Source organism: Carassius auratus, chromosome 6 (genome assembly GCF_003368295.1).
Source record: "Carassius auratus strain Wakin chromosome 6, ASM336829v1, whole genome shotgun sequence".
In the NCBI taxonomy this organism is placed as follows: domain Eukaryota; kingdom Metazoa; phylum Chordata; class Actinopteri; order Cypriniformes; family Cyprinidae; genus Carassius; species Carassius auratus.
The window spans coordinates 4,919,812-4,934,472 of record NC_039248.1 but is presented as its reverse complement, the minus strand read 5'-3'; the positions used below and the strand labels follow the sequence as shown (position 1 = coordinate 4,934,472).

General features: G+C 38.2%; 1 protein-coding gene across 3 annotated transcripts in view; it reads right to left on the bottom strand.

Annotated features, from left to right (window-relative positions):
* Positions 1 to 406: 406 nt before the first annotated feature.
* Positions 407 to 14,661, bottom strand: part of myh10 (myosin, heavy chain 10, non-muscle) — a 77,677-nt gene continuing 63,422 nt past the window's right edge. For all 3 annotated transcript variants that reach the window (XM_026257278.1, XM_026257279.1, XM_026257282.1), the window contains 26 exons: positions 14,430 to 14,623; positions 14,206 to 14,327; positions 14,014 to 14,083; positions 12,981 to 13,141; positions 12,723 to 12,831; positions 12,436 to 12,567; positions 11,973 to 12,179; positions 11,629 to 11,766; positions 11,387 to 11,510; positions 11,125 to 11,296; positions 10,019 to 10,231; positions 9,593 to 9,737; positions 9,248 to 9,454; positions 8,569 to 8,673; positions 8,276 to 8,428; positions 7,834 to 8,082; positions 7,004 to 7,216; positions 6,184 to 6,396; positions 5,808 to 5,969; positions 5,427 to 5,555; positions 5,234 to 5,322; positions 4,900 to 5,023; positions 4,536 to 4,744; positions 4,320 to 4,428; positions 3,617 to 3,789; positions 407 to 2,248 (listed from right to left, as the gene is read on the bottom strand). In XM_026257278.1, the coding sequence (XP_026113063.1) occupies positions 2,113 to 2,248; positions 3,617 to 3,789; positions 4,320 to 4,428; positions 4,536 to 4,744; positions 4,900 to 5,023; positions 5,234 to 5,322; positions 5,427 to 5,555; positions 5,808 to 5,969; positions 6,184 to 6,396; positions 7,004 to 7,216; positions 7,834 to 8,082; positions 8,276 to 8,428; positions 8,569 to 8,673; positions 9,248 to 9,454; positions 9,593 to 9,737; positions 10,019 to 10,231; positions 11,125 to 11,296; positions 11,387 to 11,510; positions 11,629 to 11,766; positions 11,973 to 12,179; positions 12,436 to 12,567; positions 12,723 to 12,831; positions 12,981 to 13,141; positions 14,014 to 14,083; positions 14,206 to 14,327; positions 14,430 to 14,623 (4,058 nt within the window). In that variant the 3' untranslated portion in view covers positions 407 to 2,112. The remainder of the gene's footprint in view (positions 2,249 to 3,616; positions 3,790 to 4,319; positions 4,429 to 4,535; positions 4,745 to 4,899; positions 5,024 to 5,233; positions 5,323 to 5,426; positions 5,556 to 5,807; positions 5,970 to 6,183; positions 6,397 to 7,003; positions 7,217 to 7,833; positions 8,083 to 8,275; positions 8,429 to 8,568; positions 8,674 to 9,247; positions 9,455 to 9,592; positions 9,738 to 10,018; positions 10,232 to 11,124; positions 11,297 to 11,386; positions 11,511 to 11,628; positions 11,767 to 11,972; positions 12,180 to 12,435; positions 12,568 to 12,722; positions 12,832 to 12,980; positions 13,142 to 14,013; positions 14,084 to 14,205; positions 14,328 to 14,429; positions 14,624 to 14,661) is intronic.

The following is a 14,661-nucleotide window of genomic DNA, read 5'->3' as shown; positions in this document are numbered from 1 at the left end:
CAGTGAGGGATTTTTAAAGGGTTAGTTCACCCAACAGTGAAGATTCTGTCATTAAATACTCACCCTCATGTCGTTCTTGGGAACATACGATACATATTTAGTGTGGGTTTAGGGTTAATGAGAGCGACAAATACATAATAGCAAGCTATAGAAAAAAAATAGCCATGCATTTATATACGCAAATTAACATATGCATATTAATTTTTTTTTTATTAATAATATATAGTGCAATGTGTACACATCTCTGTAAATCTATGTGTTTGGATAGACAAACTCATATTCTATCGAAACCTTGCATTAAAATAAAAACCCAGAGGTTGACCACTACTTAACCTTTTAAAGCATAATGAACTCATCATTCCTTTTTATTTCAATAAGAAATATAAGCAAACAGAAAAGAGCATGCTTCTTCTACAATGGATGTTTTATTTTGTCCTTTAGAAAACTGACTGTCGTCTAGAAATAGTTACAGTATACAAGAGAAAAACAAGGAGACATTTGCAGTTGAACACCAGGTTGTCAACAGCCAGTCCAATAATAGAAGTGATAATATAGCAATAATAATGATAACTGCAATAATAGTAACTAGATCATGAATGATAAAGCTTTAAACCAAATGAAATCACACTTGCTCCTCGCCGCCAGAGGCAGAAGCTTCTTTATACCAAACCAACATTAACACTGATTTCCCTCAGATCTTCATGAGAATACAAGGGATACGAGACCTATATACTGGATATGATTCATAGCAGAGTAAAATACAAAAGAACAACAAAAACGGGTTACATAGCATTTTATTTCAATTGCCTTCAGCCAGTTTTGCCTTCATATTAGCGTTTCTTCATTACTGATAGGTTTCATGCTTTTATGGATGTTTTCTAATTAGTGTCTAAGGCACTTTAAGAAACACGTCAGTCATTAAATGCTAACAGTGGAACAGGTTAGTACGCTTTCCGTTCATCCTCTTAACTAGTGAACTAGTGTTCAATGCATCCCGTCCACAGCTAGAACTCCCAGTCTTCAGTTACGTGCCTGTGAATTAACATGTTCAATATTTCCAGTTGCTTTCAGCGCTGATTTCTCATTGATGTCTGGTTTAAAACATCGTTCTTCAAGTTCCAATAAACCTTCCTTTTGGTTTCACTTGTAGTGTATCTAATAGAGCAGCTGGGTTTGAGAAGTACCATCATACGGTCACATATATGGGGAAAAAAGAAGCAAAAAAAAAAAAAAAACTCTAAAGAGATTACATATGTAAAGTCATGTATGCTTCATCTCAACGTGCATTTGCGTCCAGAATACTTCACATTTCCTTTCCAGTTGAAATGGCCTTTTATGGCTTTCTTACAATGTGCAGTTAAAGGTCATTCGCGATTAAATTCCTAAAACACAAAGCGCCTCTGTCAGCTAAATCTCCCAAATAAGATCGAACAGGCCTGGAGTTGAATAAACCAGTTGATAAATGTGCAGGATTTCTTGTGTTTGAACTATTTCATGTATTTAAATGTTAATGAGATGCTGAAGCGAACAGCTTTTTCACAGTTTCTCCTTTTCTTTTCTGGTCCGTTTCAAATCCGGTCCAGTGCCACAGGACTTTTTTCTTTTAGTGTTGGCTTATAGCGAATGAGCAGCACATGCATCTCTATCTGCAGACTGTGTTTATTTGGAGAACTTTATTGTACAACTAAGATCCAATCCGTCACGTTTGCTAAGCTAGCTGATGGTTTTACATCATGAACACTTTCGTTGCGCGCGCTTATGAATGAGCATATTCATGTACACAAAGCAAAGTTTGACATTTGAAATGCACTTCTATAGTGTGTTCTATGAGCGCAGTATTTTGTAGACTACAGTTGCAGGAAACACTAATTGGCATGTGTACGTTCGGTCTTGAAGCATCTTGAATTTAGAATAAGGCAGAGTTGAAATGGAGGTTTGAGTGTAGTTTATGTCTGAACGTGTGTGTGTGGGGAAGTGTTAGTGTACTAGTGTGTTTACATAGTTCACTGGTCCTCTTTCTGTACCGCGGACCCCACATGGCTAAAGGAGAAGGATGAGGTGTTGGAGAGGAGGAAGCAGTGGGGCTGGGTGACCACAGGAGGGCGCTGTGCTCTACTCCGCTTGAGCCGGGGGGTTCTCGTTCAGGTCGCTGGCCTTGCTGTCTGCGTCATCGTCAGAAAATTCCCCTTCCATCTGCAGCGGTCTGCGTCCAGAACGGCTGGAGGAGAAGCTAACAGGTCCTCCTCGCCTGCAGGGGACAGTAAAGAAGGCATTAGAGAGTATTACCCAGCACTCTAGATGCTATTACAGGATTAAATAATTTGACTAATCTTTTACTTTTTATATTTTTAGCTTTCATTTTAACTTTAGTCATTTTGTTATATGTCATCATTTTTCTTTTTTAAAATTCTTCTATTTAGCACTGAGATTACCAATTTATGTGCTCTAGTAATTTTTATTTGTTCTTTAAAACAATTGTATGTGCGTCTGTAATGTTTTTCTACATGTATTTAGCATTATTTTTATTTCAGTTTTAGTAATTTGTTATACTTTTTTATGATTCTATTTAGCATTGATACATATTAATTTTAGTTTAAATAGTTTTTTTATGTGCTTGTCATTTTTATTAATTTTTTAAAATCTCTTTCGCATGCATTTTATTTAGCTTTAGTAATTTTATGTGCATTTGTCAAACTGTTTTTATATTTGTATTTAGCATTCATTTATTTTTATTTCAGCTTTAATAATTTGTTAGGTGCTTTTATCATTGTAATGTTTTTTTTTTATTGTTTTATTTAGCATTAACTCTTTCCCTGTCATTGGCGAGATATATTGTCAATTAAAAGACAATGCTTCCCTGCCAAAGATGAGTTTTTACGGCAATCCATGTTCTAGGTGTATTACATTAAGGAAAGCCCTAGCGCATGTCCAGAATTAGTTATTTTAATTTTAGTTATACAACACTATATATATGTATGTGTGTGTGTTCTGTTTATTGAATGCAATTTAAATTTTCCATATAATTATTTGCAGGTGAAAGAATATGACATCTCAATGTATTTTGCTTGAAAATGCACTACACTAAAATGCATTTTTATCAGTCTTTTGAAAAAGAAAATATATTTTAATTTAGTTTTCACAATTTTGATCTGCTTATTTACATGAGGTTTTTATATTTTTTTATATTAAAAATATTTTTTATATAATGCTTTAGGTAGAATTAATTCACATATTTCATATTTTAGTATTTTAACTTGAAGGTTAGGAATGTACAAATAAACATTTTAATATAATATTTATATTTTAATTTCAGCCTTATTTAAATTTCTGAAAATTATTTTTATTAGCCTTAGGTTTTGTTATCAATAACACTGACAACCAAATAAATTAACAACCCCCTTTTTTTAGATTTTCTTTTTCACATAATTTTTTTGTCCAACAGTGTCTGATGGCAGTGAATATCACCGTCATTATTAAACAGCAGATATGACATGATATAAGAGCAGAAATAACTGACCCTGTTTATTTCTTCTCTTATATCATGTCTTATCTGCTAAGATATTTTGATACACTATTGATACAAGGATCTAAAGTATTGCAGTATATCAGTTTGTACCTGAGGCGGTTTTTGAGCGTAATGACCTCTCGGCTCAGACCCTCATTAGCTTCGGTAGCATCATCCAGCTCTCTCTGCAGCTTCCTGCGGGAGGCGTTCGCTCGAGTCGCCTCTTCCTCTGCCTCCTCCAGCTGCCTCTTCAACTGCTTCATGCGGGAGTTTGCCTTCTCCAGCTAAAGACAAACAGAAATTCTGAGTCTCAGATTTCTCTCTTATGAGAGAAAAGCAGATAACTACAATTTACAATTTTTTTTCTAAAATTTTTGCTCTGAGAGCAAAGTTGCTTGCAACCTATTTGACTAAGGTTTAACGTAATAATTGAGCAGCACATCAGCATATAAGAATGACTTCTGAAGGATCATGTGACACTGAAGACTGGAGTACTGATGCTACAAATTTAGTTTAGTCATCACAAGAATAAATTACGTTTTAAAATACATTCAAATAGTAAACAAATCAAATAAATGCTGCCTTGTGACAAATATATCCTCAAAATCTGTCCGACACTTTGGTAGCATAGTTTTGGAAATGCTATGAATCCAGCCAAATCAGGAAGTGGAAATCTTTAATCTCTCTCTGTCTTTTTTTTTTTATAGGTATCAGATGATTCATAACCAGTCCAAGCGGAGTAATTTTTTCAGCTCAAGTGTTAGGGACCCATGTACACTTTGAGAACAGAGATCAGGATATGGTTTTCATTCACCTGCTCTTTGTACTGGTCAGCATGGCGCCGCTCATCCTCCACCTGCATGAAAACCTCCTTGAGTTTCTTCTCTGTGCGGCGCACAATCTTATTGGCTGCAGCTCTCTCCCTGTGAAGCGCACAGATCATACACCATTGCCAAAACATGAGTTAGGGCCAATGCTTTCTGCTCAGTAAGAGCATGGCATTAATTGGTTTCTTTTCACTGTTGCATACTTTGCTTCCTGTTCAAGCTGCTCCTCTAGCTGGATAATCTTGGCCTCCAGGGCGGCGATAGAGGCCTTGAATTTTGATTTGATGGATCCCTCAAGTTCCTGCAGTTTGGCTTTCAAATCTTTGTTCTGCCGCTCCAGCTGCTGACGGGCGTTCTCGCTCTTCTGGGCGGCACTGCGCTCTCCCGCCAGCTCTGTGTTCAGGGTATCCACCTGAAATACAGACACAACAGCTGCTACTAAGGACGTGATGTGTCAAATGTAGCCAAATATGCTTATGAAGATCAATCTTTCAAACATCACAAGCACACAGAACTTTGAGAGCAGTTTAACAGTGTTGAAAACATAGCTCGGTCACAATCACACACCTGCATAGTGGTCTTGCGGAAGCGATCGTTCAGCAGCTCCATATTGCTCTGTTCCTCCTCCAGCTCTTCCTCCAGCTGGGCGATACGAGCCTCCAGCCGCCTCTTCTCATCCAAGAGGGCTGCCCTGAAGGAGTGAACATGAATGAAGTATAAAACATCTGTCTGAACAAATTACATGACTTCACTACTATGGGGTATATCGAAGTGTAATGTCTTCTCAAAAGAAGGACCAGACTTAATTTTGTTCATTGGAAATTTATAAATCTCTTATAAGCATTGCAACATTCCACCGTCTATTAAAAAACTGATTCTTTCCAGAATTAAAAAAACTCACTTTCCAGAGGCACTGTTGGAAATTTCATCTGCGAGCTCGTCTCTTTCCTGTTCAGCGTGGCGTCGTGCTCTCTCTGAAGACGCCAGGTCCTAAAATCACACCCAAACCAGAAACAAAGACTCGTCAGTGTAACTAATCCAACGTAAAACAAGCAACAGATTGTTCAGAAAGGTGTATTTCGGTATGGGCTCACCTCTTGCAGCTGCAGAATCTCAGCCTCGAGACTCTTGAGCTTCTTCTCGTTCTCCTTGGACTGAGCGAAGATCTCATCACGAGAAGAGCGCGCCTCCTCCAGCTCCCTCTGGTAGTCCTTCATCTGGGCCTGGATCAAACAGAGAGATGTTGTCATCTGTTCTTCTCACATTTTGTCACATCACAGTACTGACTATGACCTAAAATAATAAGTCTCAGCAATGCAGTCAATAATGTAGACATCTGGATCACTACTAAGAGGCTGATGCACTTGGAGCTTGTGAGGATAAACAGATTATGCTAACAAGTCATTTATTGCATTTTCTTTACTTTGTCATCACATTTCTGTGCATGAGAACAGCAGGATTCAGGAAAAGACTACCTGGAGTTTGCGTAGCTGTTTAATGGCTTCATCACGGGCTTTGTTTGCAGCCTCGATCTGAGCTTCCACATCTTTGAGGTCCATCTCCAGTTTCTTCTTCGCGGCTACAGCAAGAGCTCTCTGCTTCCTTTCATCTTCAAGCTCCGCCTCCATCTCACGCACCTGAAGGAACAGGAATAATGGGTTAAAATACCCATAGGTTAACTACGAATAAAAACTATTTCAGAATGTCACAAATTTGTTACTTGTTACTTCTTAAGGCATTAACCCTTTTATACACAAAGTTGCCTCAAAACCTTTTCTTGAAAGCACATGATATATGTATGTGTGAATCCCCAAATGTCTTGTAATCCTCAAAAATGATAATTCCACCCACCTGTTTGACCAGTGCCCTCTTCTTCTCCTCATTCTGCTCATCTCTGGCCTGCAGGTCTCGGTCAAACTGGGCCTTCATGGCCTGCATGTTGACCTCCAGACGCAGCTTGGCATCCTCTGTGGCCTGGAGCTCGTCCTCCAGCTCCTCTAGCTGAGTGCGCATCTCCTCCACCTGCTGCTCCAGAGTGCGCTTGGATTTCTCCAGCTCGTGCACCTATAGATTAAAGTCAAAATTACAGTGAGATAGCATCATAAGTTATAACCAATGATCTGCTGCTAAATGACTTCATATTTACTCATTTCTACAATTATTTTTTAAAGACTGCAGAGGAAGCTCTGTTTTTTTCCCTCCATTTACACGTTTTCCAAACCATTTTCTACATTACATTTCAAATGATATCTCTAGATCTGGAAATCACAATTTTTAAATCCTCCCATTTTCAAAATTAACATTTTATTTTATTTTTTGCTCAGCCACGGACCTCTGAGTAGATCCAAACAGTAACATTTCATCAATCAAAATCTTGCTCCAAATGCTACACATTAAACATGTATATGTTGCGACTGGCTGATTTGATCACTTTGCTAAGTATTCTGTTGTCAGTGAGGACAGGCAAATTACTTGACACCTGAAACTTGTTGCATCACACTTAGTTATCGCATGCTGTAGGGTGCGACATTCTGAGGTCTCAAACAAAAACAGCCAACAAAATCTGCTGTTTACAGAACACCAAAGGTACTTCAGACATTATGATGATGAATTGAAACATAACCACATGTGTAATTTAACAGCACTAACGTCCAGTAACATACTGACTTACATTCTTGCCTACGTCATCCTTGGAACTCATCAGATCCTCCATCTCAGCTCGGAGTTGCTTGTTGAGTCTCTCAAATTCCTCTTTAGCCTCCAGAGCTTCATCCAGGGCTCGGGCCATAGCCAGAGCTTTGGTATCTTTCTCTCTCGCCTCGGCCTCCGCACGGTCCCTCTCCTCAGCGTAACGTGCAGAGATGGTCTTCTCCTCCGCCAGCATCTAACATACGCATCAACAAATGCTTTTGTAAGATTTTTTCACAATTATTAACAAAATATTTTTCATTAGAATTCAATAATACAAATATACAATTACAAATGAGCATATTAAATTTATATATATATATATATATCACCAAAAAATTACAATTCTGAAAATCAGTTGGTAACCCTCACATTGCTGTTCGTCTTTCAAATACAACTCGAGATATTTTAAATGAAACCTGTAAGATTTCGGTCCATCCATTGACAGTACATTCCACTAAAACTTTGTTTTTCTGAAAGTTCATAAAACATCATAAAAGTTGGTTCTCACACACCAAGCAAGCATGCTTGAGCTTCAGTTTACCATGTTTAATGAACTCTATATATGTGCATTGATAAGAGTTTATTGTGACACTAAAAAAGCTAAATTAAATCTGTTCGTCATATAAAGAAACTGAGTTGTCTTCAGAAGTCTCTGATTAAATTAAGCTTTAAAACTTTCAATAGAAGGACAAAACTTCATGTCTTCATTTGTTTTTCGAAGATGTGTGAAAAGTCCTATGGTTTTGGAATGACATGAGAAAGAGTAAATAACTGAAATGCCATTTATGGGTGAAATATTTTTTGCCATACCTGGTCAAACTTCTTCTGTTTCTTCTCCAGGTTTGAGACGATCTGTCTCTGGTGGTCCAGGTCCACCATAAGGTCATCAAGTTCCTGCTGCAGTCTGTTCTTGGTTTTCTCCAGCTTGTCGTAAGCGATGGCCTTTTCCTCCAGCTTCTGACTGGTCCCCTCCATGTCCTTCTGCAGCTTCCTCTTAACCTCCTCCAGGCCTTCAAGAGCTCCCACATCATCCTCCAGCTTTTTCTTGGTCTCCACCAGCTATCCAAGAAAGGAAGATTAATGAGGAGTGCTTTTACATCTGATTGCCTTTCTGAACAGAAGTCTGAAAATGACACTTTTACATATCTCATTTTTGGTCAAATATGAGGTTCTAGCCAACATGTCACTGTTAGAGTAAAATATCATTATTGAATGTGTCAACTGATCTGCAGTCTGCAGTGATTGTGCATACTTGGGATTGTAGTGTTGCCAGTTGTTTCTCCAGGTTCCTTCGTGCCTCCTCTTCCTCCTCCTGCTGCTCCAGAAGGCTGTTCTTCTCCTCCTCCAGTTGACGGATACGGCTGCTCAGATTCAGCTTCTGACGAGTCTCCTCTTGAAGCAGCTCCTATAGCCACAATATTAAGCAATCATGACTCAATCACATCACACACACCTTTTCTGTAAAAAGTCCATCTATTGTTTTAATATTCTATGTCATTGCTTCATCCACTCTCGCAGGGTTTCCTGTTTACAGAGACACATTACCTGAGTGTCCTGAAGCTGGCTCTCTAGGCTGGAGGTGTCTTTAGCCAGCTTAATTCCCTTCTTCTCAGCATCTTCCAAAAGAGCAGAAACATTGTCCAGTTCCGCCTGCAACAAGTGACAAATAAATAAATACATTTACAGTGGAGTGATATTTCATAAATACCCTGGATTCTGATCCATTTAAGATTGCCTTCACACTTGGCCTGATAGCCTGGTCCGAACCAAATAATTGCAATTAATTTGAATAATTGAAGGTTTAATGATTTCAGGACTCATATGAAACTCCGTTTTGTAAAAAAAATAAATTTTTGAAAACAAATGATTAAACTTGTGTTTAAAAAAAACAATCTGAAATGAAATTGGTTATTATATAATAACAATAATGTAATAGTACACATGCTAATATTTAATTAATGCAATTTGCAATTTATTTAATAATAATTACAATTAATTGCAAATATTGATAAATTCAAATCAATCCATAATCGTGATTAGGGTTTTAATTTAATTAACCGTGCAGCCCTTATTACAGCCACACTTTCAGTCTGCAAAAACCAATGAAACAAGAGTTATCTGTAGTGTGTGAGGGAGGACGGAGTGTAACAGTACTTCATGATTCTGATATGAAGTGCAACAGAACTCGCTTGTAGTTCATGTGACACAGTCTATCAGCACTGACCTGTAGTTTGTGGGAACGGTCTGAAAGCTCTCCTTTAACCTTCTCTCCCTCGCTGAAGCGGGCCATGAACTCCTGCAGCTGAGCCTCAAGTTTTTTTCTCTTGTGTTCAGATTCAGACTTGGCTTGCTGCAAACTCTTCACCTCACTGGTCAGCTCCTTATTATCACTCTCCAGGGTCTGTTTGTTTTTCTCCAGATTTGACTTCACCTAATGTTGACAGACAGACAGTGTGAGAGAAAGACAGATTTTGCCTGAACTGTATCAACAGGAGACCATACCATGTTCAATCACAGCAGACATTAGAACTAAGTAATGAGGCATTTACTCCTCATCTCTGTGGCTTACTCTCTTGGCCTGCTCCAGCTGCTCAGAGATCTCCTCCAGAGCTGTGCCGTGCCTCTGTCTCATCTCCTGGACCTGAGACTCATGGTTTTTCATCTCGTCATCGATGGCTTTCTTCAGCTCTGCCACCTCCTGCTCTCGTTTGGTCCTTCATGAGCAAGAGACACATTATTAGGCAAGACACGTTTGAGGAGAAAGGGTGAGATTTGAATCTCAACTTAATCTGGCTTAAATGGCTTTCCACGTACTTTACCAAAAGACTAATTTTAAAAAGTCAAGCATAGAAAAAAAATACTATGGAAGTCCATGGCTACCATCAACTGTTTGTTTACTAGCAGTCTTTAAAAGGTCTGGAACAAGTGAAGGGTAAGTAAAAAAATGAATGTTTGTGGTCATGATAAATTTAGCTCCTGATGCAGACTCTTGTACCTCAGCTCCTGCTGGGCGGCAGTGGTGTCCAGGGTGTCTTCCAGCTCAGTCTTCAGAGCCTCCAGTTCCTCACTCAGATCTCTCTTGAGTTTCTCAGCTTTGTTTCTGGCTGCTTTCTCAGACTCCAGATCCTCCTGGAGCTCAGCTAGCTGGGCCTGCAGCTCCCGCACTTGCTTCAGAGCGTTGTTCTTCTGAGCGACCTCCTCATCCCCTCTGTGGAACAAGAAGGATAAGCAACGATTATTAACAAAACCATGCATGCTAAATTAGAGAAGTTATATTCTACACTTTGTTTACAAACTCTTTCTAATCCTGATTAACAAAATAGTTCTGAAATACTTCAAAAACACATTAAATTGGTTACATGTAACAATAAAAAGTTTTATAAACGTCACAAAAGATTTCTAGGTAACACTTTATTTTAAAATGTTCTTGTTACACATTACATGTACAAACCCGATTCCAAAAAAAATTGGGACACTGTACAAATTGTGAGTAAAAAAGGAATGGAAAAATTTACCTTATATTTTTTTCACAATAGAATATAGATGACATCAAATGTTGAAATGTCATGCCAAATATTGGCTCATTTTGGATTTCATGAGAGCTACACGTTCCCAAAAAGTTAACTCAAAGTCAAACCATAATCCTAACCCTAACTGTATAGTAAGTATGTGTAGTTCATAAATATTTCTTAGTACTTAAAGGTAAAATTGCACTGTAACAAGGACACCTTCAAATAAGGTATAATTGATTTAGATTTCAAATAATAACTTATTTAATATTGTGATTATATTTCACAATATTTAAAACATTTTCACTGTATTTTTGCTTTGGTAAACATAACATATTTAAAATAAAATAATACAGACTGAAAGCATGTGTGTTGATGTGATGTCGCAACAGCAATGTGATACCAATTTACGAAATTATTTCAGGACTGCACAATGTTAACACAAAGGTCAAGAATAAAAACTTTCCATGACTAATAATCTAATTTATATGACGCCAACATAACTCGGCCTACCATAAGTTATTGTTTTGACATGGTCAGCTAGACGACAGCCAAAATATTTTGTTATACTGTGCTCCTCAATGATCTTCACCTGGCCAGTACAGCCTGTAGCTCCTCTTCTTTCTTGGCCAGTTGGATCTTGAGTTCCTCAATCTGGGCCTGCAGCTCAGCTATCTGGTCCTGTAGGTCTGTGGTCTCAGCATCCAGCTTTCTTTTGGATTTCTCAAGCTCCTGCCTAGTTTTTTCCTCTTTCTTCAGACGCTCTGAGGGTCAAACACACACTCATAAACATGCAAGACTCACTGGTTAACAGTCACTTAAAAAAAATTAACCATATTCAACCCAGTTCTCACCTTCTAGGTCTACCATCATCATTTCTTGCTTGTTTTTGACTTTGCCAAGGTTCTTGGCCTTCTCTTCTTCCTCAGCAAGCTGGGAGGTCATCTCACTGACACGGTCCTCCAGGAGCTTTTTCTCCTGAGGGATAGAGAGGAAGGGAAGAGTTCAGTTTGCTCCTGCAAAGCTCTTCTAAGAGCATTTGACAAGAAAGGCCCTGGGTTGCATTTTGATTAGGCAGTCTGACATCTGCACTGACCTTTAGGAATTTGGAGTTCTGGTCCTCCAACAGCAGAATATCTTCCTCCATCTTTTTTATCTTGGCTTCAGCAGTCACCTTCTCTAACTGAAGCTTCTGTCGGGCAGCCTCTTCTTCATCTAGTTGTTCCTCTAGGTCCTTAAGTCATGGAAACACACACACACACTCTTGTGGTTTCTGTACAGCAGCAGTGTAGGACTTTGTGAGCCTTTTTAGCGAAGTACTTGCTGAATTCGTTATTCCAACCCAGAAGTTTTAGATACAGATTTGCTCTCTCAGAGCTGAGAGGCCTATTTTAAGTTTACAGCAGATCAAGGACTTTATTTTCCCAGTGAAGTCCTCACCTGTATGTGTGACTGCATTTTCTTCTTCTCATTCTGCAAAGATTGGTTCCTCTCCTCTTCCTCCTCCACACGGGACTCCAGGTCATGAAGTATCTCCTCCAGCTCTTGTTTTTTAGCCACCAGGCGAGCCCTCATCTCTTCAGCTTCAGCAAACAGTTCTGTCTCAGCCTGCAGCTGCTCCGCCAAGATGTTCTTCTCCTCCAAGAGCTGAAACAAACATCAAACTATATGTCAGCATTCAATTTAGTTGAAACTGTCACTATGATTTTGTAACACTGCAGAATATCCACTACATTGAATAAAGCCACAATAATTCAAGTGTGGCCATTTACATATATCAGATAGGTAACGGTGTCTTTAAATGTGGCTAATTCCATTGGTTATTAGGTCAAAAACTAACACAACACCTAAATAACACCGTGTATTTCCAGAAGACAGAGGGAGCAGATGAGTGTGTTCTAACCTGCTGGTGTTTTCGTTCCATTTCCACCAGTTCGTTTTCTACTTTGACCTGCCTCTCCTTCACTTTAATGAGCTCCTCATCCTTGGCCTGCATTTCTTCCTCCTGACGGGTCACCTGGAGGAGGGGTTTCACCTGCAGACACATGTCTCAAATGAAAACTATCTGCAACAATACTGCAAACCAGTTTTTAAAGATTAAATTTCTCTTGCAAACACATATTTCTTTAGACAAGTCTACAAAACCTGGTCGAAGAATTAAAACAGTCTTTTTCAAAAACCGAGACCAACCTTGGTGAAGAGTCTCCACCACTGCCAGTGGCGTAGTTTCAGGTAGGCAGCACAATTTCTCTGCAGGACTTTCAAAGCGCTTAGCTGCTGCTGTTTTTTAGCAAAGGCTCTGAGAAACACAACCGCAAAACAGCAGCCATTCACTGTCAAGGTCTCATAAGAATACATTTTATTTCTGCACTAGAAACAGTAAGAGCTCTATTTTACTGCTGCCCCTTTTAGACCAGATTTAGATCAGCCATGTGCATTTGAACTCACTTGCGAGCCAGATATCCTCGACAAACTGACTGGAAGTAGATGATGATATCTGTTATTTTCAGGTCTCTCTCCTCCTCCAGGTGTGCCAGAACACCAGTGCGGAAGAAGATCTTACTCTGCCCGATCCGGTAGAGGTTTGGATCAAGCTCCAAGGCGCGGATCTACAGATCAGATTTTTAGAAGATACTTAGTATTTAGCAGATGCTGGTTTATCAATAATGGACATCAGTAAACTTCTATGAAAAGAGAGAATGAACATTAAAAAAATAACTCTTTAATTTTAATTGTTTTTTATAGAAATTATTTACAATTATATAAACAAATTTCATTATTATAATAAAGCTCTTTGGAGAGATGCATTATTTATATAATGTCTGATTCTGACATTTTTGGAAGTGGCATTTGGATATACTTATTTTAATTATGAAAAGAAAACAACTAAAAATGTAGTGCATATCTATCTGAAATATATCTGAAAATGATTTTTTAAAATTTGTTTAAAACAATTAACAACTTTGCCATTGGTATGTTTGGGTCAGTAAGATTGCTTTTATTTGATAGAAAAATACAGTAAAAACAGTAATATTGTGAATTCTTTTCCATTTGAATATACTTTAAAAGGTAATTTATTCCAGTCTTTTTATTTATTTTCCAAAACTAATTATTATTAGTTTATTTTTCAGCGTCACATGAATCTAATGGCTAATTTGGCATCTAAGTCTTTTTTAATAATTATAATTAATATTGAAAACAGTTGTGATGCTTAATATTTTAGTGGAAATGGTAATCCTTTTTTTCAGGACTTTATTTTCAGGATTCTTTGATGAATGGAGTTTAAAATAACTTTTTATTTATTTTACAAAGAAATTGTTACAACATTTATTTTTTATACTTTTGATCAAATTAATGTATTTTCATGAATAAAAGCAAACTTTTGAAAAGTAGTTTTTGTTTTTATAAAAAATTCATAAAACACTGATACTGAACTATTTTGACTGATCAAAGTCATTTGTAAGTCATTAAGAAATCTCACCATTCTCTCACAAGCCTGCTTGCCGTCCATAAATCCTTTTGGGATTGCATTAGGGGTGAGGATCTCGTATCTGAGAGGAAGACAGATATGAGAGTTCTCTCACTGATAAAGTAAAATAATATTAACGCTATGGCATCTTAAGACGTATGATGCTTCTCTACTCTACTTGATGAGATGATTAATAAAACGCACCTCTGTCTGAACTCCTGGAAGACAATACGGTTAGGGAATCCCTGCCTGCAGATCCGGATCCCTTCTAGAACTCCATTACACCTCAGCTGGTCTAGAACCAGATGAGGCTCCAGTTTACCAGCCTAGAAGAATGACAACATAAAAAAGAGGTGCATGACCACATTAAAGAAACTCTTAACTGAAGGACAAATTTACTTACAACTGAAGGGACAAATGTCACTTACTCTTTTCTCGTGATTTGGGATGATACATCGTACAAAGTTGGGGTTGGTGTTTCTGAGTGTGGCCATGAGTTTTGTAAGAGACTCTTTATAGAGCTGACCCACAGTGCGGAACATGCCCTTCTTGGTCTTATATGTAGCCCCAAATGCAGTTTCATTCATCCCTGCCACCTGGTCCAAACCAACAATACGGTCCACTACCATGAAGAGTGAGAAAAAAGAAAGATACCAAGCG